This window comes from Bison bison, unplaced genomic scaffold, assembly GCF_000754665.1.
Source record: "Bison bison bison isolate TAMUID 2011002044 unplaced genomic scaffold, Bison_UMD1.0 scf7180017864012, whole genome shotgun sequence".
Taxonomy (NCBI): domain Eukaryota; kingdom Metazoa; phylum Chordata; class Mammalia; order Artiodactyla; family Bovidae; genus Bison; species Bison bison.
In genome coordinates, this window is record NW_011494584.1 from 837,285 (window position 1) to 861,341 (window position 24,057).

A 24,057-nucleotide genomic window follows, 5' to 3' on the forward strand; every position below is an offset into this window, starting at 1 on the left:
AGTTATTTTATGACCTGGCTTGTCTTTCTCCCTACTCTGCCAACTTATCTGGCGCTTATGCTCTTTTCCAGGGGTTTCTCTCATCTTTCACAGGGTCCCACTGAACTGATATTGCATGGTGTTTATAACTTGGTGACTATCCCTGTTTCTTTCTTCTGCCCATCCTATCCTTTCTGGGTATAGAGGCTCTATTATAGAACTCTCTACATAAAGGTAATGCTCTAATACTGAGAAGTATACTAAGGCTTAGTATACTTGTATACTTAGTATACTTCTGTGCTTAGGCTTACATGTACCTTATATTTTATTAGGGATACACTATAACTAACACATAAATATTTTATTAGGTAAAAAATTTATTACTTGGGAGATACAAACTGATATAAAATTTTAGAGGAGGAAGACAGTTCTTTTAAGGGAAAGTAATAATAGCTTACTCATAAAAATCAGATTTGATCAGGGGTTAAAAAAAAGGCTAGGCTTTTGACAGATGGAAATGGGTAGGAAAAGAAAGATCAGAGGAAGACAAAAAAGCAATATCTTATATCAACAAAACTTGATCTTACTATCATTTTTATATTACCCTTACCTGTTACTTAAGAGTGATAATTTCCTAAACTGACAAGCCCATCATTTATTATTGACCCAAAAAAGCACAACTAGTAAAATCTACTATATCTCTTCTTTACTTTTAAATAATTAATTTCCATGTATTTTTAGAAATTATGTAAAAATAAGCAGCAATGTAGCTTTTCCTATATACTTAATTCTTTGAATGGTAGCTCTGAAGTAGTGAAGACAAAAGAAAACTTCTTAAATCAAGTTACCCTTCCAATAATTCAGAGAAAGCAATGGCACCCCACTCCAGTACTTTTGCCTGGAAAATCCCATGGATGGAGGAGCCTGGTAGGCTGCAGTCTATGGGGTCGCTAGAGTCGGACACGACTGAGCAACTTCACTTTCACTTTTCACTTTCATGGATTGGAGGAGGAAATGGCAACCCACTCCAGTGTTCTTGCCTGGAGAATCCCAGGGACAGGGGAGCCTGGTGGGCTGCCATCTATGGGGTCACACAGAGTCGGACACGACTGAAGAAACTTAGCAGTAGCAGTTCCAATAATTACCATTTTGTTTACTAACTAAAACACTTTTGTAAGCCTTTTCCTTCCTTTGTAACAATCCTAGAAAATGTGTTATTTTTTTCCTGTCTTACAAATAGAGAAGAAACTAATTCAAAGTGATTACTCTTCATATCCTAGGTCACACAGTTGTGAGTAAAGGCACCAAGCCTCAAACTTGTGTCTATTTGAACTAGTAAAAGTTACGTGATTCTTCCTGGATGTTGTTCCTATTGATTTATATGACTCTGGTAGAATATATAGGAGGTAAAGTTAGGCCACTGGAAATGAAACCTTGATCTTAGCACAAAGCCTAGGAATCTGAATTGACAACCATCTAAATCAGGAGTGCCGATTCGTGGCTGGTTAGGAACTGGGCTGCACAACAGGAGGTGAGCGGCAGGAAAGCCAGTGAAGCTTCATCTGCTTCTCTCCCCATCTCTCACATGATTGCCTGAAATGCCCACTCCCCCCAACCAAATATGTGGAAATGTTGTCTTCCATGAACCTAGTCCCTCATGCCAAAACGGAGACCAATTGTCTCTAAAAAATGATAGGTGAAGCTATGAATGAGTATATTGTAAAATAAATAAATAAATAAATAAAAGTTTATGGAGAAGGAAATGACAATCCACTCCAGTATTCTTGCCTGGAAAATTCTATGGGCAGAAGAACCTGGCGGGTAATAGCCCATGGGGTCACAAAGAGCAGCGACGACTGAGCACATCAGTACATATGGAGAAGGGACAGTTGGAAATATCTGAACCTGGACTTCAGAACTTTTTCATAAAGACTGGGAATACCTTCACCCTCCATCATGAAAGAACTGATTACTTTAAAAAGTCTCACTTTCTCAGTAGTGGTTGGGAGCCTTGGGCCGTAATCCTAGGCCTGGGTTTGAAACCTGGCTCCATCAGTAACTGGTTCATAAAATCTTAGAAATTTTTTTAGTTTCTTTTTGCTTGGTTTTATCATCAGTAATGGAACTGATCTTATTGAATTACTGTAAATTTGTGAATATAAAGCCCATTAAATAGTGCCTGTCAGATAATAAATGCATTAATGTTATCTATTATTAACATTCATATTCTCACTGCCATTATTATGCTCATATGTTCTTGTTGGCCAGTCACTAAGTCGTGTCTGAGTCTTTGCAACCCCATGGACTCCCTTTCCCTCTCTTTCGCCATTTCCTAGAGTTTGCTAAAAATTCATGTTCATTGAATCAGTGATGCTATCTAACCATACTAATCATCTTGCTATGTTATTTCATTCTAAAATAACCAAATTAGTAAGCAATTTTCAAAGAGGTTACAACCCAGCGTCTATGTGGTTTTTAATACTCATTGAAAAAGTACTTAACATAATAGGATATTAGGTTAGTCCATGAACTTAACTATCAAGGATTCAATACTATAGGCCATTTTGATAATATTATAGAAAATAATAAATTTAACATGTTCTTAAACCAAATGTGGCAAGCCATTCAACTTTGGATCCCATGACCATACTTCTTCTCTTGTAGGAGATTTCCTGTCCACATTGTCAACATATCAAGTAATGGAAATAAGAACCCCAGTTCCTACTTAGTAATTCTGTTTGGCACAGGAGTTTTGGTTTGGCTGGTATTTGTAAGGTATCATAAAGAGAAGGACAAGAACATTAAAATAGTAGGGAGACAAAACTATGGAGACTAGCTATTTCTCTCAAGTTTGATTCCCAGAGAAACTTTGTTTCCAGTTCACTCTGTGGTCTTGTGTCCACATCAGCAGTACAGAACTCCCTGCCTTTCCTCAGTGAGATCAACTATCCCACAATGCCTTCCTGCAAAGGCCACCCTACTCTGCTTTATATTCATCTACTTGTCAATGACTGTCCTAATAGACCTAAGGCAGTTGGTGTTACCGAATGCATCTCTCTTATGAAAATTTTGGTTGACATCTAGGGCTACATAGAGCCATTTCCTTAATCACCAGGAAGAGGAAACCAGAAGTTGGATATTTGGCAAGACTTCATGGAATTCTTCTGGAGAAGATGGCTTTTTTCCAAACTTCAGAGTATCACATTCTATTTCTTCCTTTGTGTGTATCTGTTTTCTCTGATTCTCACTCTTTTTTGCCCTATGTCAGATCCTTATATTCAGCTTTTATCCAATCAAGCCCAAGTAATGGATTTCTTCCTTGGTTTCTTTGTGGTCCTGATGGCAGCCGATAGAATAAATCTGCACATCCTTCACAAATAGTCTTATGAGAAAGGCATGGACTTAAAGATGCTCTTCTGAACCTTTTTTTGAACAATCAAGCAAGTAAACAGGCAACCAAGCAAACAAACAAACAACTGGATCTATTTTTACCCAACATAGAACTTCCTTTAATGAAATACAGATTAAAGTTTCTTGATGATTATTACTTTAGGGAGTTGTAGAAATTAAGAAAGCAATGACATTTCTTTTACATTTTATATACATACATGCAATATATATAATCTGAGTATGTGTATGTATACATAGATACATAGTATCATACATATATTTTCCTCTTAAGTGCATTTCTGATTTACTATGGCATATTGAACACACAAATATCATTTTACTTCCTCTTTAAAGCCTTCAAAATCACTTAAAATAAATTGTTTTAAAAGATGAAGATAAGGGGAACTGAAGAAAAAACACAGGCAAATACTGGAAGTTTGAAAACATGTAGTAAGCAGTACTCAGTTGTTCTAAGGAAGTTGAATCCCAATCTTATAGAGGGTAAAACCTTATCTATTCCACAGATTCCTGAAAAAAGTATATAAACTTAGTAATATCAAGTACCTCTGGAGATGAAAGTGTCAGTTATTTAAAAATATGATGACCTACTGAAAATTGCTTGAGAAGTTTTTAAATTACAATGCCCTCCACTTCACATCCTTGATAGAAAATTGGAGGATAAGTCACTCAGGACACAAACACAGGGAGTGTGAAGACCAGTGAAGTCTATTCTCTGCCCCAGTGTTCCTGCTTCAGCACCTGAACAAATACCAACACTCATGGGCACAGACTTCAGACCAGGGACTCAGAGACTATTCTGCAGAATCTTTAACTTCATAGTGGGAGATCCATATAACTGATCCACCTAGGTCACCCACGGTGAAGTCTACAGTTGAAAATTTTACCCAGTGCTCAGAAACTCCAAGTCAGTTTTGAAAAAAAAAAATTATTCATTTGTTTATTTTTCCACATCAGCTTCTCTTAATCAAAAGAAGGAAGCTAGTATTAACTGGACATCTGAGTAGACTGTCTAATGTGGAGAATAAGACCAAAATAAACAAACTGATTAAACAATATGGAATGAGGTTACACACAGAGGAAAAAATATCACAAAACAAAGCTAAACCTATAATTTATATCCTCATAGAAATAACAGATAACAATGTATCTCTGAATTGAGAGTAAGAATAAACTTTATAAACCAAAAGAGCTGTTGGAATTAAAAATCTGATTGTTTAAAAAAATTCAAGAGACAGTCTAAAAAATAAAATTAAGAAAATCTTACAGAAAGTAAATAGAAAAAAATGATAACACATAGGAAGAAAAATATATAACAACATAGATATCACTTCCAGAATTCCAAAGTACAAATAATAGAATGCCCAGATGGAGAGGGAAGAAAAACAGATGGTAGGAAATAATTAATAAAATTATTAAACTATTTTTCAGAACTGAAGGACATGAATTGCCAAATTGAGAGAGCTCATCCCAGTGCCCACCAAAATAAATTAGAATAGATTCATGCCATGACACATCAAAAATTTTTAAAATATTGAAAAAAGGAATTTTCTATAGGATTTTGAACACCACAAAAAATGAAATAACATGTTCAAGCACACAAAATGAATTAGGAATCAGAATTGCTTCTGACCTCTCAATAGCAACAGGAAAAGCACCAAGGTCACAGAGCAGCACAGAATTCTGAAAAGAAGGGACCTGGTGCCTAAACATTTGTGAGGTTGCTCTTTCCTTCACGTCCTGCTCCTGAGGACACTTCCTCTCCAGAGAGGTATTTCTTCTGCTTTGGCAGAGTCCTGAGAGTTGGAGGTAGAGAATGTGAAACTTAGACCCCAAAATATTCAGACCCATCTCTCTGCCCATGAGTATTCTCTACTTTAGTATCTGGTTCACTGTTATGCTCTGCCAGGGCCCTACCTATGACAAGCTCCCAGATCTTAAAAGCGTCCCAGTGTAGTGACTGCTCTGATCTCACCTTCTCACCTACACTCCTGTTCTCTAACTCCCGCTCATTGTAGGTCTCCTATGACATGTCTTCCCATCGAAGAGGCTTCACTCACCCTCTTCTTTCATTCTTTCTTACACCATTTTACTACTGAAGTGTCCATGCACTTTTGGAAAACTGTGTTTTTTCTCTATAACACTTAGAGAAAAGATGTTATAGAGACAAAAATATTTGAATATATTATTTGAATATTATAATATCTATTTGAACATTTGTTTAATATTCAAATAAATCTATTTGAATATTTGTTTAATGTCTATGTCTCAGTAAACCTTGATTCCAAGAGAACAGATGTGTGTTAGTTCAACAGCTTCTCCTCCGGGACTGGCAGATTCTCTGATAAGTCTTGATTAAGTAAATGTGAATGTTTAATGCACTATTGATACTGTGTCATATGTAGAATGGTCAAACTGCGTCATTAATTGGTACTACATTGTGAAATGATTTTAAAGATACACACAAGAATACATGCACATATATGTATATATACGGAGGAGCCTGGTAGACTATAGTCCCTGGGGTTGCAAAGAGTTGGACACAACTGAGCAACCTCACTCATTCATATATACCATTACCATTTAAAAAATGGTATTCTGTTGAATATCACTTAAAAAAATGATATTCAGCAAAACTGATTCTTTTAAAATTCCATAAATAGAGCACAGATTTTATCTATTAGAATTGTTATGTGTGTTAGCCACCCCAGTTGTGTCTGACTCTTTGTGACCCCATGGACTGTAGCCTGCCAGGAGCCTCTGTCCATGGGATTTTTCAGGCAAGAATACTGGAATGGGTTGCCATTTCCTTCTCCAAGTGATCTTCCTGACCCAGGGATAGAGCCCAGGAATTATTATATGAGAAAATATGGCATATGAAATACTAGTACACATCTTTATCTTTTGTGTACCATGAGTGATTAAAATGTACCACTGGTAATTTAGAGTCATACAATATCCAATGATGAAATATAATAAATATAATAAATATAATATAATATAATAAATATAAATGAAATATAATAAATTGATTAAATAGGGGTGACAGAAATTTGACATAACTAGCAAAATATCACAATATATATTACATATCAAAATGTTTGTTCTTAACCTCCATTTTGCCTAACTTTAGATGTAAGATCCTTTAATAATTTAATAGTCCTTAGTGTTATCTTTAAACCTTTGATCTATAATGTACACGTTATTCTTTTTCCATATTTATCTTTATTTATTTGGCAACGCTGCTCTTATTGGCAGCGTGTGAACTCTTAGTTGCAGCCTGTGTGATCTGGTTCCCTGACCAGGGATCAAACCCAGGCTCCCTGCATTGGGATTGTGAAGTCTTAGCCGTCAGATCACCAGGGAAGTCCTATGAATAGGCTATTCTTACACTTGTTTCTTTAATTGGTGATGTAAGTTATAGAACAAGTTTTCCAGTAGTTAATTTTAACTTGAATCAATAATTTATGAATTTATATTTGCTATTCCAGTTCTCAACAAAGAGAACAGTTCACAACATAGGAATATATTAAGAAATTGTACGTACAGGAAAAAGGAATGACAGTGAGCATTATTTCGCTTTCCTAGTGTTAACTGCGGAGAAGGCAATGGCACCCCACTCCAGTACTCTTGCCTGGAAAATCCCATGGACGGAGGAGCCTGGTAGGCTGCAGTCCATGGGGTCGAGAAGAGTCAGACATGACTGAGTGACTTCACTTTCACTTTTCACTTTCATGCATTGGAGAAGGAAATGGCAACCCACCCCAGTGTTCTTGCCTGGAGAATCCCAGGGATGGGGTAGCCTGGTGGGCTGCCGTCTATGGGGTCGCACAGAGTCGGACACGACTGAAGCAACTTAGCAGCAGCAGCAGCAGTGTTAACTGAGACCCTTAATCACGTCATCTAAGAGCTGTAAAAGATGTTGGTGAAATAATTTAATTATTATATTGTACAAAGTCCTGCCATTTTTATATTAGGGCAGAAAGTTGTTGAAATATTTAATAATAAGAAGGATGCATCTGAAAATAAATTTATTTGCTCATAATAAATATAATAAAACTATGTTGCTGTGTATTAAATTGAAATAGGGTTCAGGAATCATAGAGAATTTCTAAAATACATATTCTTATTAACACTAGTACACTTAAAACTTGAAGTTAAATGAGAAATATTGTAATAAGAGGAGCAATTTTTACTGTAGATATATTATTTTTTATGATATTTTTAAATTCAAAATGATCAAGATAAGATACAATTCTATTTTAGGGCTATTCAGTCAATGGTTTCAGTAACTTTTCTTCTTTATGACCAGTAGCTGATTCTCATCTAGTTTGCATGCAGGATCATTAAGCTGGTTAACACACTTCATAACTCAGGCATGAAAATGACCATGTAATGAGAATAACTGTAAGAGGAGTTGGTTTTTGCTACTTATAAAAGGGAAATGTAAAACTGTTCTTATTGCTGGTTTTGAGAGTTTGGCTCCATTTGACAAGAAATAAGGTGGTACAGTTGTGGAACAAGCTGTAACATGAGGAAAATAGTGAATCAGAAAGGTTAATTTTAGAGTTTTGTGCTAGGTAATATCAGCAATAGCAGTGGAACAGGAAACTCGAAGGGCCCATCCTTCCACAGAAACACCAAAAAAAAAAAAAAAAAAAGCAATGGACTTTCTCCTCCTTTCCATCAAGTCCTCAGACAGATGGTTGGCTTTCTTTTTTCTACTTCCAAGAATTGATGAGTGGAATTTTGGAGATTTCTGATTCTCTTTTAAAAGGAAGAAGAGCAACTTAAGTCTCTGATCTGCAAAGTTATGGTTTCCAGTTTCCAACATTCTAAAGTGTATATTAATTGCTTATTTCTTTGCAATACTAATGTTCAACCTCTAACTTCTATCTGGTTATGAAATACTGTTGGGTTGACCACCATCAACTCATATTTCATCTGAAATTCATATATTCATAGCTAGAGGTTGCTTTTGATAATAATATAATCTTACTATTTTGTAAGACTCTAGCAATTAATGATGCTTATCATTATACCAATGCATCCTAATGTCAACTGCCAGTGATATTATGTGTTGGCTCCAGGACTCAAGTCGAAATATTTTTGCCAGTATAAAAGACAAGTGCCTTTTTTATGCATAAAATTAAATATTGGAAGTTAGTTTAGAAAACTAACGCTTTATTATGTTATTTCAAAAAATGAAACATCATGAAAATAATATAATTATTAAGTTAATTAATTAATTGATGCTGGCTAATTAGGCCAGGATAGGAACAGATACAAAGAATATATGTACTTTAATGAAGCAAGTCCAAATGATGTCACTTCATGCTATAATAGTAAGCATTACACCATCATACAGATAAAGAAATGGTGAAAAAATTGCCATAACAAAGTACATCTATATATTTTAAACTTGTAATCATCATAGTGGTATGTAATATATACACTGAACATGATTATTTAGTTTTAGAAATATATCTGTTAAGTTAAATTAAAATTTGATACCAACTTTATAGTTTGGTAGTATTTAGTTTATAATAGTGTCTAGGTTTTATATTAACATATATAAAATAATTATCAATGTGTAAAGCTTATAACTAATCATGGGTGTATATTAAGACAAAATATTTAAATGGCTATTTACAACTGGGAAGATCCTCTCTTTAATTATGTTAAATGTAAAGCAATATTCATATATTATTTTTGGTTCTAGAAAACCCACTTAGAGAAATTTTAGAATTGGGTAATCTCAGGTATAATGTGCTAATTGAAAGACTTATATACTACATATATTATAATCTCAAATTGCAGTAAATAAGTTAAAGGTAAAAAGTAAGTAAAAAGTAATATTGCATCTACAATATTACCTATTTTAGCTTTCTTTGCTCTGGTCTTCAGTCAAATAAAGAGAAAACATTCTTTATATACTGCTATGCTCTTTTTCCAGGGTTTAGACTACATATTTTCCTAAATTTATGATGGGCGTTACATCCCAATAAACCCACTGTAAATTCAAAACATTGTAAATCAAAAATGCATTTAACACACCTAACCTATTCTACATCACAACTTAGCCCCACTGACCTTAAACGTTCTTAGGACATTTCCATCAGCCTACAGTTGGGTAAAATCATCTAACACAAAGCCTACTTTGTAATAAAGTGTGGAACAGCTCATACAATTTATTGAATATGGTATGAAAGTATAAAACAGAATTCCTGTCTGGAGCCAGATAGTTTGTGAGTGTGAAAATTGTTTACCTTTGCAATCACAGGGCTGGAGTTGTGGCTGTTTCCACAGGGGACATCTAAGCTGCAGGTCAGTAATCCAGTAAAAGATCAAAATCCAAAATATGATTCCTATTCAATGATTATTGTTTTCACACCATTATAAATTAAAAAACTTAAACATCAGATCATTGTAAGTTGAGACCATTATAATTTTACTATTTGTACTTTATATCAGGGCAATTATTTGTGAATTAATCTCCACATGCATCTAGTGATAGTAGCTAAAGTTTTTTGGTGAAAACATGTTATTTGTTTTGTATTAAATTTTAGAACATTTAAAAGTTCTATCAAACTGTATTTAGTGTAAGGATTGACTGCATGTAACGATTCTTGTAGATTCTCTCTAGAGCATTCTATCAGCATATCTATCAGGGTGGCATGTATGTTTACAATAAATGTGTCCATATAAATATTGTTACCATAACGCCTCTAAGTTGGCACAATTGACAATCATTTGTAGCAAAGGTTGAAGGAGTTTGGGACCTGTCGCCCCAAAATAAGGCACTTTGGTCTGTTGATTATTTTGAGCCAAAGGCACTTGAGAAACAGAAGATGCAGAAGAGTTCTCTGACTTACTATTTTCTACCTAAAACAGGCCATAAAATTTCTCATGAGGAAGTCACCTTCTGTAGCAGAAAGAGAATATCTTCTTGACCAGAGATTCAAAGTCAATGCTGAAATGAGTCTGCAGAAACAAACTAAAATAGCCCTTATTTGCCACTACACTCCCCCTTACAGTTCCTGATCACATCTCTATTATTTATTGCTCTTAACCCCAAAACCTTTGTCTTAAAACATTTCTTCAAAAATATATTGTTCCTTTGTCTAAAATATGCAAAAATTTTCTGCTCTTGTCACTTCTTCAAATCTCCATTTTTTATTAAAAGACTTTACGTACAGGTAAAAATTTAAGGAAGATTGTATGATTTTTATTCTGCCAATCTATTTATAAAAATTTAATTTTTGGCCTCAGCCAGAGAACCTAAAAGGGGGTAAAGGGGAATTCCCCTTCCCTTATAAGGTGTTCATCTCCATGATACATAATGATGACTTTCTATACAGCTATTTTCCAGATCAGAACACAAAATTCAGTGAAGGAGAATTAGAATAGAGAAAAATTACCTAATTCAAAGTGAGAAAAAATTAATTTTGAAGTTTATTTTTCTGACAAAGAATAAACAATAAAGGCAAAAAGGATCTTAGTGTGAAGAGCATAATCCAATGAGACAACAGCATGAAAAACCAGACAGGTTATACATTTCTAAGTGCCAACTTCTACATCTAGATTGTATCAGCCAAATTAAAAAAAAGAGTTTGATATTTTATATTTTATACTTAATGTATATTATATAGATACATCTATGAATTTTGCTTTATATACTATTTAGCATTCCCTGAGATGTTTGGATGGCATCACTGACTTGATGGACATGAGTTTGAGCAAGCTCTGGGAGTTGGTGATGGACAGGGAAGCCTGGTGTGCTGCAGTCCATTGGGTCACAAAGAGACAACTGAACTGAACTGAACTGAACTGAGGTCTTTTCTCAGACCCTCTTCCTAAATTATTTTAATTTAAATTACCTATGTTTATTACCTGTGCTATAGGATAGGTAAAAGATAAAAATTTATGTTCTACAAAAGAAAGTGTTTATCTTTGCTTCTGAAGGTCAAAATATACCACCTCAAAATATGCCTCTTGGGTATATCGGTTATTTTGAGGTAGTTATTTTTAATAAACAACAGCGGACAAGAACTCTGTAAACTGAGTAGAAGTTATCCTTTGTAAAAGACATTTGCATTTTTAAGGTAAATCTCTATCTGTAGGATGCACCCCGCTCTGTATAAAGAGGAGGATGACTCTAAATCTCTAGAAGCTCTTATCAGTGAAGACAATGACTTAAATCTGGAAAGTGATTTTATCTTTCTTTGCTGAGCTTTTCCTGGTCACCCCCCAGAACTGACCCAACATCTTTTTCTGTCTTTAGCTGGATATGGTATTTAAGGTGGTGACTAAGGTCATTTTAGGGAGCTATTCAATTTTCTGGGGTCTCCTCCACGTATACAGGAGGTACATGTTATATAACGTACCTCTAGTTTTCTATTAGTCTGTCTTTTAGTATAAGGGAGTCTCAGAACCAAGAAGTTTAGATGGAGATTTATTTTTCCTCCTCTTCACTTGCTTATTTACTTATTTGTTTCTTAGTTTTACCATTTGGGGATCAAAGTAGATAAGGAAACAAGAATGTCTGTGGATGCTAGGTACCAGCAGTAAGTTCCCGAACACTCAGGAGTATAATTGTGGAATCAAGAGCAGGTCTGTCTTTTCATGTTGATTCTCTCAGGTGATTTCACTTGTTCATTAGGAAAAATATAGTTTCTTTTTCATGAAAATATTTGTTGTTGCTGTAAAAATAATCTAGCAAAGACTGAAGGCTTCTGACTAATCAAAGGATGTAACAGTTACATTCTGCTCCAAAGTCAAATATTACATGTAGATCCGGAATATTTTCCTTCTAGAATCTACCATGGTCAAACACCAAACTTGCTAGTTTTTAGAGTACATTTTTATGGGGAAGAATTCTATCCACATTTCTTTCCCACTTTCTAATTCCATGGATTTCCCTTAAGATGATAAGGAGTCTGCCTGCAATGTGGGAGACAAGGGTTCAACCCCTGGATTGGAAGATCTCCTGGAGAAGGAAATGACAACCCACTCCAGTATTCCTGCCTGGAGAATACCTGCTCCAGAGGAGCCTGGTAGGTTACAGTCCGTGGGGTTGCAGAGAGTCAGACATGATTGAGCGACCTCACTTTCCTAATTCCATAAACTACAAATGAGGAATGTAGAAATCCTGGAACAGGATGGGGCAACTGTACTAGAGTTTGGAGGCAGAGAAAAGTAAGAAAAGAAAAACAGAATTCTGAGTGGAGGCCTCAAGAAAAAGCATGAGAGAGAAAGAAAGAGAGAGATGGACAGAGAGCACTAAAAGTGTTTTAAAAAATCATAAACCCTCCATATTACAATTATAATTTAACATTTTGCTAAATGTTTTTTCCTATTCTGATTAGTCCTGCAAATATCACATATTTATATAATCAATTTTAGTACTTATTTTCACATAAAGGATATTACTCAGGCTTATCAACCATTTTCTTTCTGTACACTATAGAAGCCATATTTCAAATGCCAATGTGAGAATTAGTTAAAAGCCAGTCTAATTTGTTCTGTGATTTAACTTATTTTTTTCAAAAAACATTTCTAAATTTTACAGTCTCCATCTTTGTATAGTCTGTCTGAATTTTGAGGCAAAAGTCATTAGTTTTATATCCATTAATCATTGCCCTTCTCTTCAGTTCAGTTCAGTTCAGTCGCTCAGTTGTGTTGGGCTCTGCGACCCCATGAATCGCAGCACGCCAGGCCTCCCTGTCCATCACCAACTCCCGGAGTTCACTGAGACTCATGTCCATTGAGTCAGTGATGCCATCCAGCCATCTCATCCTCTGTTGTTTCCTTCTCCTCCTGCCCCCAACCCCTCCCAGCATCAGAGTCTTTTCCAATGAGTCAACTCTTCACATGAGGTGGCCAAAGTACTGGAGTTTCAGCTTCAGCATCATTCCCTCCAAAGAAATCCCAGGGCTGATCTCCTTCAGAATGGACTGGTTGGATTTCCGTGCAGTCCAAGGGACTCTTACGAGTCTTCTCCAACACCACAGTTCAAAAGCATCAATTCTTCAGCGCTCAGCCTTCTTCACAGTCCAACTCTCACATCCATACATGACCACTGGAAAAACCATAGCCTTGACTAGACGAACCTTTGTTGGCAAAGTAATGTCTCTGCTATTGAATATGCTATATAGAAGTTTAACAAAATGGTATTTAACATAGAATGTTGGTGAAAATATTCATATAATGTATGTTAAATTAATTAAGCAGAGAGACATTTAGACTGAGGTGGTATTAATGCTTTGGTGGCTTAGATAAGAAAAAGAAACATCTGAGCTTGAAAATTCCTCAAAGCTACAAAATCAGAGCACCCAGGATAACCAATTACAAACAGCCAACCAGGCTTTAATCTAGAGCCAATCAATAATTCCCCCCCCCCTTTTTTTTTTTGCTTTTCACAGTTTATCTATATAATTCTTTCCTCTGGCTCCCTGTGGCTGAGCATTCTTAACCACTTCTATTTTGGTGCTGCTGCTGCTAAGTCACTTCAGTCATGTTCGACTCTGTGCGACCCCATAGACGGAAGCCCCCCAGGTTCCCCCATCCCTCGGATTCTCCAGGCAAGAACACTGGAGTGGGTTGCCATTTCCTTCTCCAATTCATGAAAGTGAAAAGTGAAAGGGAAGTCGCTCAGTCGTATCCGACTCTTAGCGACTCCATGGACTACAGCCTACCAGGCTCCTCCATCCATGGGATTTTCCAGGCAAGAGTACAGGAGTGGGGTGCCATTGCCTTCTCCAATTTTGGTGCTACTCAACCTGAATCAATTTTACTTAAGTAACCTCTTACAATTTGTAATATGTACCTGTTTATCTTTTAAAGAATATGTCCCACTTGTTTCTGTGGGGACCTAGCTGGAAAACCCAGAGTTGGTGTAAAGATTATTTTAAGCTGAAGACGTGAAATTCAACAGATACAGGGACAAGCCATCATTGAACTTTCCTTAAATGACTAAAATTCACAACATCTGGGAAATGAGGCTGCCATAAAATCTCTCTTCAAGGCAAGTCTACTCCCCTGAAGAAGAAAAGAGTAAGCCTACCATTAACCCCTTAAGAAAATGGGAAGCTCACTCACTCCTGTGACAAGCAGTATGCAAACTTTATCTCCCCTGTATTCTAAAAACCCATGTGTCTTTCTTAAAGAACTTTTCTGTCCTTCCTGTTAGAGCCTTTTTTCTCCCTTCCCTTTTCACTACTATACTAGATTTTTAGATGTCTAACTTTGATTATTAAACCAGTCAGCTACATCTTTCATTGGCTCCACAGTGTATTCATTCATACATATAAACTTTTTCCTACTGTTAATCTTGCTTTTGTCAGTTTAATTTGTAGGGCCCAGGTATTAAAATTAAGAAGGTAGAGGAAACGTTGTTTTCTTTTCTCCACTTCAAAGCACTACTACTGTGATTTTATGCCACTCTCTTAAATGACACTGTGCTTTTTTAAAAGGGAATTATGTTACAGAATATTTATTGGATTCAAATATTATGACAAAATCAGACTGTGAGTTCAAATTCGTTGTGCCTTTTTGAAATATTGTAATTAATACTGAATAATGTCTTGTTATAATTTGATAATTTTGAAGGGAATATGATAGATCAAGTAATTCAAATGACTAGGAACCATCCTCTGATCTTTGATTCTGTTTTGACTCTAAACTATTGATTGAGTACTACTGATTGAAAATTTTCAACAACAATGATTTAAAAAATATCATAGCTGGCCGTGAATCATGTTCTGTGAAATCCTCATCAAAGTAGAAATCCATGAGTCACTTCATCAGCTAGCCTGTTAGTGTTTACTATGCACATCTGCAAACAAGAACAAATGTTTAGATGATGCTGTTTACATACAGTTGTAAATAATCTTTGAATCTACATTTGATGGAACCCTTAGAGTTGAACTAAAATTCAGTACCAGGCCAAAACAGAAAATAGGATTATTTTGCTGTTGTTGGTTTTTTGTTTTGTTTTGTTTTAGTACATATGATCCAGTCAGTAGAATGTCCTTTAAGAACAGTGGGTGCTTAAAGTTTTAGGAAGTTTTTCAAATAAGAATGGTCACACCTTAACTATAACTAATTTAATGGATTAAGAGAAGAGCCTAACCCAAACTCAAGTTATTTAGATTTTTCTCTGCTTCTAATTTGGAATTGGAAGCGAGACTATCAGATGGTTTTGGTGGGCGATTGGAGAACTCTAACATGGAGAATTAGACGATATGGGGTCATTAGTGCTTCTGTACAGAGTGTGGTCAGCTTCCTTCTGAGGGAATAGACAATGGGGAAGAAAATACTGCCTGTTTATACAATGACTATGGATCCTGGTGCCTGCCCATACCTGAAGATTAGGCGTAGTTCTAAACCATGCCTTTGCAGACTTTATGAGACAAACTCAATTCTAAGTTCTCTTGTCCTTATTATTATTTAGGGCTTCCCTGGTGGCTCAGATGGTAAATGAGCCATGCAATGCAGGAGACCCAGGTTAGATCCCTGGGTCGGGAAGATCTCCTGGAGAAGGAAATGGCAACCCACTCCAGTACTCTTGCCTGGAAAACTCCATGGATGGAGAAGCCTGGTAGGCTACAGTCCTTGGGGTCACAAAGAGTTGGACTGGACATGACTAAGCAACTAAACTTTCACTTTCTTATTATTTAAGACAATTTGAGAACAATTCTGTTCCTACAAATACAATAATAAATAAAAGTTATATCAATGCAACTCTGGAAGGGTACAATTCTTGATGATACACTTTTTTTTTTTAAAGGATTTTGTTTTATAATTAACTTTTGTTGGAGTATATTTGCTTTACAATGTTGTGTTAGTTTACTGTACAGCAAAATGAACCAGCTATTCATATACATATATCCACATTTTTTTGGATTTCCCTCCCATTTAGTTCACCACAGAGCACTGAGTATCCTGAGCTGCACAGTAGGTTCTCATTAGTTATCTATTTTAAACATAGTATCAATCATGTATATACAGTTTAGATATTTGAAGCATTTCTTCAGATCAATGTACCAACAGGAATATATGCAACATAAGTGAAGGGAAAAGGTTCATGTCCTACTCCTTCACAGATATAATGGATTTTGAATTGCAGTACACTCACAGGGATGCTCAGAATTCATGCATTACCTTTTAGCCTTTCTGTCTAAGCTGTTGTGATTTGGTTGTATAATGTAGAGTCACACGTGTTAACTTCTCCCAATATTCCTATGTGATTGTTTAGCTTTGCCTTATGTTGTTAAAAAAAAAAATACCTGCAGAGTTCATAAAAGACATTGTAGTAATTTAGGATATACTGAAACATTAAAATTCACTATTTTTTTATTCAGAGAAAAGTTCACATTAATTTTTAAGCAATACATAGATGACAACTGTGTTACTGCATCTTAGCTTTAGATGTCATATATTCATACTGACATAAATGTGCATAAATATACAGAAAATATGTATAAATATACAGAAAATATGTAAATGCCAGTATTCCTAAATGTATTTTTCTCAAAATTAAATTTTAATACACATTGTGTACTCTTCTTATTTCAACACTGAATTTATTATAAATAGCTACTGATAATTATAAAAAAAAAGATTATTGTGGAAAGGTTCATGACTTTCTTGCTTTCCCCTTTCTATTTCTCACTTTTCTCTCTTCCTTTAGAATAGAGCTTGTGTTTATTGGCATGTACGTAGGGGGAGGGATGTTCAAGTTACCAATGACAAAAAGACAAGCATGGGGAAAAGGAAGATGGCCAAGACATGTGTGAAACAGTGGCATAAAAAGGACCCCACAGATGCAGGGAGTTGCCAGGACATTCAAGAATATATAGAATGGCATTTGGGAGGTGTCCCTGTGGGTTACAAATATAGCTAGTATTAGTCAGACTGCTTTTACTTGGTACCGACAGAAACCACACTCACCACTAGCTACACACTAAAGAGAGGATAGGGCCCTTGGGACTCAAAGCCCAGGTTTGGTTTTTATTTTAGAAGTAGCCCTTTCCAGGTACTCATCAATGTCATCATGAATTACCTTTACTCTCAAACTGCTTATTGTTGGCTTCAACTCCTGCAATATCCTTCCACTCAGCAGCAGTGATTTTCCCAGGGTGCTTTGGATTTACATGGAGCTCAGACAGTAAAGAATCTGCTTGCAATGTGGGAGACCCAGGTTCAATTCCTGGATTGGAAAGATCCCCTGGAGAAGGGAATAGCTGCCCACTCCAGTATTCTTGCCTGAAGAATTCCATGGACAGAGGAGTCTGGTAGGCTACAGTAAATGAGGTTTGCAAAGAGTCAGACACTACTGAGCAACTAACACTTCACTCAATTAACATTTATTTCAGTAGAAGATAGACGACACCCTCTGGGCTATCAGAGGCTTCAGAAATTTTCTAACTGGCCTTAATTGGATTGCAAGGCCATTCCTGAGTTAGTTTATATGTCCCACAAAGAGAGGTAATCTCACAGGTCAGGAAGGGTGAATTCATTCTTTACAGTAAAGCATGGGCAGGTTGCTAAAGTAGCTTTACTGGACTAACAAAGGGAACTTCCAAAAATACATATTATGGGGCAGAGAAAAAAATATCACATTTTTCTTTTAATGGTCTTGAATAATCAGAATGAGGAATAAAATTGTCTTTTAGGAAGGCAAGGATTAATTCCTAATCTCACTCAGTATTTTATTGCTCTTTAAGAATGTGATATATTTGCATATATGTTTAGTTTATTTTCAGATAGACTCTATAAGTAAATGTATTTATATCAAACTTTTATTTTTGACAATCTTATACCCTCAATATGAACATTACCCATATCAGAATGTATAATATCCTATAACCACATTAAGTTCACTTCTGGTTTCCTGTCAATTTCAAAGCTCAACTCCTCTCTCTAGAGAGCAGCCTCATTCTGATTTCTGTCTGAACAAACTACCTGGGACTTATCACTCTTAGGGACCCCTGGAAATGTTTTAACTTATTTTAAAAGAGAAAGGCAAAGTAAATTCAAAGTAGAAGTGAATGTACTATATTATTTTTCAATATACCAGGAGAGTCATAAAGCATTATATATATATATATGTATCAGATCAGATCAGATCAGTCGCTCAGTCGTGTCCGACTCTTTGCGACCCCATGAATCGCAGCACGCCAGGCCTCCCTGTCCCTCACCAACTCCCGGAGTTCACTGAGACTCAGGTCCATCGAGTCAGTGATGCCATCCAGCCATCTCATCCTCTGTCATCCCCTTCTCCTCCTGCCCCCAATCCCTCCCAGCATCAGAGTCTTTTCCAATCAGTCAACTCTTCGCATGAGGTGGCCAAAGGACTGTATGTGTATATATATATGTATATGTATATATATATACATATGTATATATATGTTTTTTGGTTTTTTTGCATAAGGACAGGAGCCCATCAAAGAAGACATGCTTAGTGTCCACAGTGTCATAACATAACCCTGATTTCTAGCACCACAGAAATATTTTGCCCGTTTTGGACCTCATGTAAATGGAATCAGTCATATAGACTGTACTCTTCTGTGTCTATCACATTTCATTCTAAATAATTTTTCTGAGAATTACCCCTCTTACTGTGTATAAGATTTTTTTTTCACTTTTAATGGTGATTAGTATTTCATTATATGAATATATGGATATTTGCTATCCTGTTCACCAGCGGATGACTCTCCTTGAGACCATTATGAGAAAAGGTGCAATGCACATTCACAGACAAATACTTCTGTGGAAATATGTTTTCATTTCTGAGGTAGATATTTAGTGATGGAATTTCTTAATCATAGCATGTTTAATTTTATAAAATACTGCCAAATTATTCGAAGTGACATTTTTTTACACTCTCATATGCAACTTCCACGTGCTACATCTTTGTTAGATCACTTTCTTGTAACTGTTCCTAATTTTAGCCATTCTAGGGCCTGTAGGATGGTATTTCATTGTTTGTTTTTTTAATTTTAATTTTCCTGATGAATAATGATGTTGACCATATTTAAACATACTTAGACATTTATGGCTCCCAAAGTGGCTGAATGGGTAAAGAACTTGCTGCAGTGCAGGAGATGCAGATTTGATCCTTGGATCAGGAAGATTCCCTGGAGGAGGGCATGGCAAACCACTCCAATATTCCTGCCTGAAGACTCCCATGAACAGAGAACCTTGGCAGGCTATAAAGAGCTTGTGGGCTACAAACCTAGGGAAGAGCTGGACATGATTGAAGTGACCTATCACACTTGTATGTATATCATTATATACTGATTTTTAGAAGCTCAATATATACACCTTTGGCAGTTATGTATTTTGTGTGTGTGTATTATATGACTTGGAAGGAAAGTTATGACCAACCTAGACAGCATATTAAAAAGCAGAGATATGACTTTGTTAACAAAGGTCCATCTAGTCAAGGCTATGGTTTTTCCAGTAATCATGTATGGACGTGCGAGTTGGACTGTGAAGAAAGCTGAGCACGGAAGAATTGATGCTTTTAAACTGTGGTGTTGGAGAAGACTCTTGAGAGTCCCTTGGACTGCAAGGAGATCCAACCTATCCATCCTAAAGGAGATCAGTCCTGGGTGTTCATCGGAAGGACTGATGTTGAAGCTGAAACTCCAATACTTTGGCCACCTGATGCGAAGAGCTGACTCATATGAAAAGACCCTGATGCTGGGAAAGATTGAGGGCAGGAGGAGAAGGGGATGACAGAGGATGAGATGGTTGGATGGCATCACTGCCTCAGTGGACATGGGTTTGGGTGGACTCTGGCAGTTGGTGATAGACAGGGAGGCCTGGCATGCTGCAGTTCATGGGGCTGCAAAGAGTCAGACATGACTGAGCGACTGAACTGATTATATGACTTACTGATGTCTATTAATTTCTTTAATACAAACTTTTGATGAATAGACATTTTAATTTTTATAAAGTCCTACTTATTTTTCTTATTTTTTTTTTTGGGTTTTACTGTTTGTGTACCTATGCCAAAAGTGTGGGGTGATGTGAAAGCTACATCATTTCCTTTATTTCTTTTCTTTGTCTATCTGCCTTCCTTCCTTTCTTTCTGTCCATTTTTTTTCCCTCTCAAATAACTTTGCTCAGCCTAAGTGTAATGAGTTTCCTTATATGATTCAGATTCATACTTAAATTTCTACAAAAGCATGTCTTCTGAGGTTTTTATTGAGTTTTATTTAACTCTGTAGGTCAATTTGGGAAGAATACCATAACAATACTGTGTTTTCTAATCCATCAGTTTGGTATGTCTCTTCTTTATTCAGGCTTCCTATAAAGAGGATTTTGTTAGATTAGTTAGACTTGTGTTTAGTTATTTGATGTGAAAACTATATTTAATGCTATTTTGTTGTTGTTGTTCAGTCTCTGAGTTTGTGTCCAACTTTTTACGACCCCATTGACTGCAGCACACCAGGCCTCCCTGACCCTCACTATCTCCCAGAGTTTACCCAAGTTCATGTCCACTGAGTCAGAGATACTATTTTACTTTATTTCTATATAGAAAGAAATAGAAGGATATTGATAAATCTTCTTTGATATTTTGTTTCTGAAAATCTAGGTTTTGATCTAATATAATTACCCTTCAGCCTGTATAACTTTGTTGTTGCTGTTTAATAATTCCTAAGGTGCCCTTCTGCAGGGGAAGAATGGTTTTGCTTGTTGTCCTTTTCAAAGTGTTTTTTATCACCTTCAGGCTTCCCGGAGAGCTCAGGTGGTAAAGAATCTGCCTGCAATGCAGGAGATCCCAGTTCAATTCCTGAGTCGGGAAGATCCACTGGAGAAGGGATAGGCTACCCACTTCATTATTTTTGGGCTTCCTTTGTGGTTCAGCCAGTAAAGAATCTGCCTGCAATGCAGGAGAGCTGGGTTTGTTCCCTGGTTGGGAAGATCCCCTAGAGAAGGGAAATGTTACCCACTCCAGTATTCTGGCCTGGAGAATTCCATGGACTCTATAGTCCATGGGGTCACAAAGGGTCAGACACAACTGACCAACTTTCACTTTATCACCTTCAATTTTTTTAAGGCACATTTTTTTCTAGAAATTGAATTCTAAGTGGCATTTTAATTATTAAATTTTACACATTTATTTTTAATTTAGTCTTTAAAGATGCATATTCTGACCTGCATTCTTTCTAATCAGAACAAAGCCATATTTCTTGCTGTTTTTCAGTGTGTCCCATGACATTTCCCTCTTGCAGCTTATATTGCTGTGGCAAATCACTACAAATTGGGTGTTTTAAACAAGCATAAGCTAATTCTCCTAAAATTGTAGGTATAAGACAACCAAAGTGGTCTTGTTGGGCTAAAATTAAGCCATTGGCAGTGCTGTGTCCCTTCTAGAGGTTCTAGAGGAGAATCTGCCCCTCATAGCCTCTGGAGGCATCTGCATTCCTTGCCTTGTGGCTCCTTTCTCCACCTTCATCCCATCAACACAGCATCTTCAAACGTCCTTCCTCTCTGTTCCCATCTTCTTCTTTGCTCTCTGCTGTCTCTCTGGCTCTTACTAGTTTGTCTCCTTTTTCCCTCTTGAATGTCTTCTTGATGATCTTGAGATCACCTGCATCATCCAGACTAATCTTCCATAACCACATACCTCTCAGGATTAATCACATCAACAAAGCTTCTTTTGCCACATAAGGCACCATACCAACAGGTCCTGGAGATGAGGATGTGGACAATTTTGTGGAGCTACTATCCAGTCTACACAGTTTCTTTTCTTTTTTTTTCCCCTATATTTGATTTGTTTTAGTTTGACTTTGATATACCTGGGTATGACTTTATTTATTTTTTTCTCCTGTATAATGTTTGCTAAGACTCTTGAGTCTATGGACTAATGTATTTTTACTACATTTGGAAAATCTCAGCTGTTATGTCTTCCATTTTTTTCCCTATTCAGTTGTCTTTTTCCTTCTTGGACTTGGTTTTCTGTTAGTTTGTTTTGGTTTGCTTTTTTCCATACCACACAGCATGTGTAATACTAGTTCCCTGATCAGTGATCCAGCAATCCAGATCCCCTGCTTTAGAACTGTGGATTCTGCACCAGACTGCAGTTTATATGTGCTTAGAACACTTCTATTTTCGCATGGATTGCAAATGTTCTGTCTGTATTATTATTCTGTATTTTTTACATATGTTTTAGTTTAGATAATTTTTATTTTTATTTTTTTTCTAATTTTATTTTATTTTTAAACTTTACATAATTGTATTAGTTTTGCCAAATATCAAAATGAATCCGCCACAGGTATTTTTGTAGATATTTTTGTAGATAATTTTTAAAAATCAATATTCAAGTTCACTGATCCTTTCCTCTCCTATGTCCATTTTTCTGGCTTCCATGGTGAATTTTTTCTAAACATTTCAACTTAATTTAGTACATGATGTTATCTGCTTCAATTCTTCATCTGCTCACTCAAGTTATTTACTTTTATGCTGTATCTTTTAACATATTTATCACATTTTTAAAAAATTCTCTGATAATTCTAATACCTAGTCCATCTCAACATTAACCTCTACTAACAGTTTCATCTCTTAGGATGTTACATTTATGGCTCCTTCTCATATTTCACAATTTTAAGCAATTAAGGCAAATGTGAGATAATATTACCTTCATTAAATGATATATCTTTTCTCTCTTAGAATGGTAATATAGGTCTCTGAGTTAATAAATCTGTTGTTGAGAAGTTCTAGGTGAGCCTGATGCTTTGGTTAGATTGAATTCAGTACAGATGAGCACATTCTCCTTAACTGGGCTTGGGCTCTTAGCACTGAGGACCCTGTAAAGATCACTTTCTGATTTTTAGCACAGTTCCAACCCATTAAACCATGGGATATTTGGCCTTCTGCTATGTGAGATGCTGAGGAAACTACTTGCTTTCTATTCCTGTTTCTCTCTTTATGAATTCACCCTCTGTCTCTCTTGGTCCAGCAATCAGTGAAAGCCTGAGAAGTCTTGGGAACATTTCTCTCCGCTTTCCTATCCTGAGCTGCAGTGCTTCAGACTCTGAGAAGACACAGTGGATTTCAGTAGCATCGTCTTCAGATCATCTGCCACACAGCATGCAGCAGCCCTGCCCAGTGTTATCCAGGGACTGGATTGCTTTCCTAAAAGGAATTTGTCTGAACAGTTCTGTCCCCACTTCACAGTTCAGCATCTGTAGCCTCCTAGTTATTGGAGGGACAGAATGCCTGTTAGGTTTCTCTCAATTATCCTGCCCTCAGACTTCAGTGGGATCCCATGGGCCTCAGAAAACTCTCTGGCTACACTTCTGCTCTGTCTTTTGCCTTTTGTCTACAACTCCTGTTCTCAGTGAAGGCTTTGGGAATAGCTAGCAGGTAGTGGAGACTGCGTTGGAGGTTGGATGCCTTCAGGATTCAAACCATCATGGTAGACAGCACTTGGGCATTATTTTTATTATATCACATAATATATTTTCATCTTGACTTTGTTTTCCTTAAGGTGAATTTCTCCTTCATCCACCCCACCAAGAATACAAGCAGACTTAGTTAGCTCTCTTCTCTTCTAGGAGAAACTTATTGCTTCATGGGTTTTAGTTTATTAAGATTTCTGAATATATCCTCATATCTCTGACAGATTTTTAAAATTATGATTTTTGTCAGGTA

The 24,057-nt window shown here is 36.3% G+C and overlaps 1 protein-coding gene across 1 annotated transcript in view; it reads right to left on the bottom strand.

The window, feature by feature from the left end:
• FSTL5 (follistatin-like 5) overlaps positions 1–24,057 on the bottom strand; it is a 773,393-nt gene that overhangs the window by 644,802 nt on the left and 104,534 nt on the right. Inside the window, exon 2 of the mRNA XM_010834087.1 lies at positions 10,106–10,272. Within this exon, the coding sequence (XP_010832389.1) occupies positions 10,106–10,272 (167 nt within the window). The remainder of the gene's footprint in view (positions 1–10,105; positions 10,273–24,057) is intronic.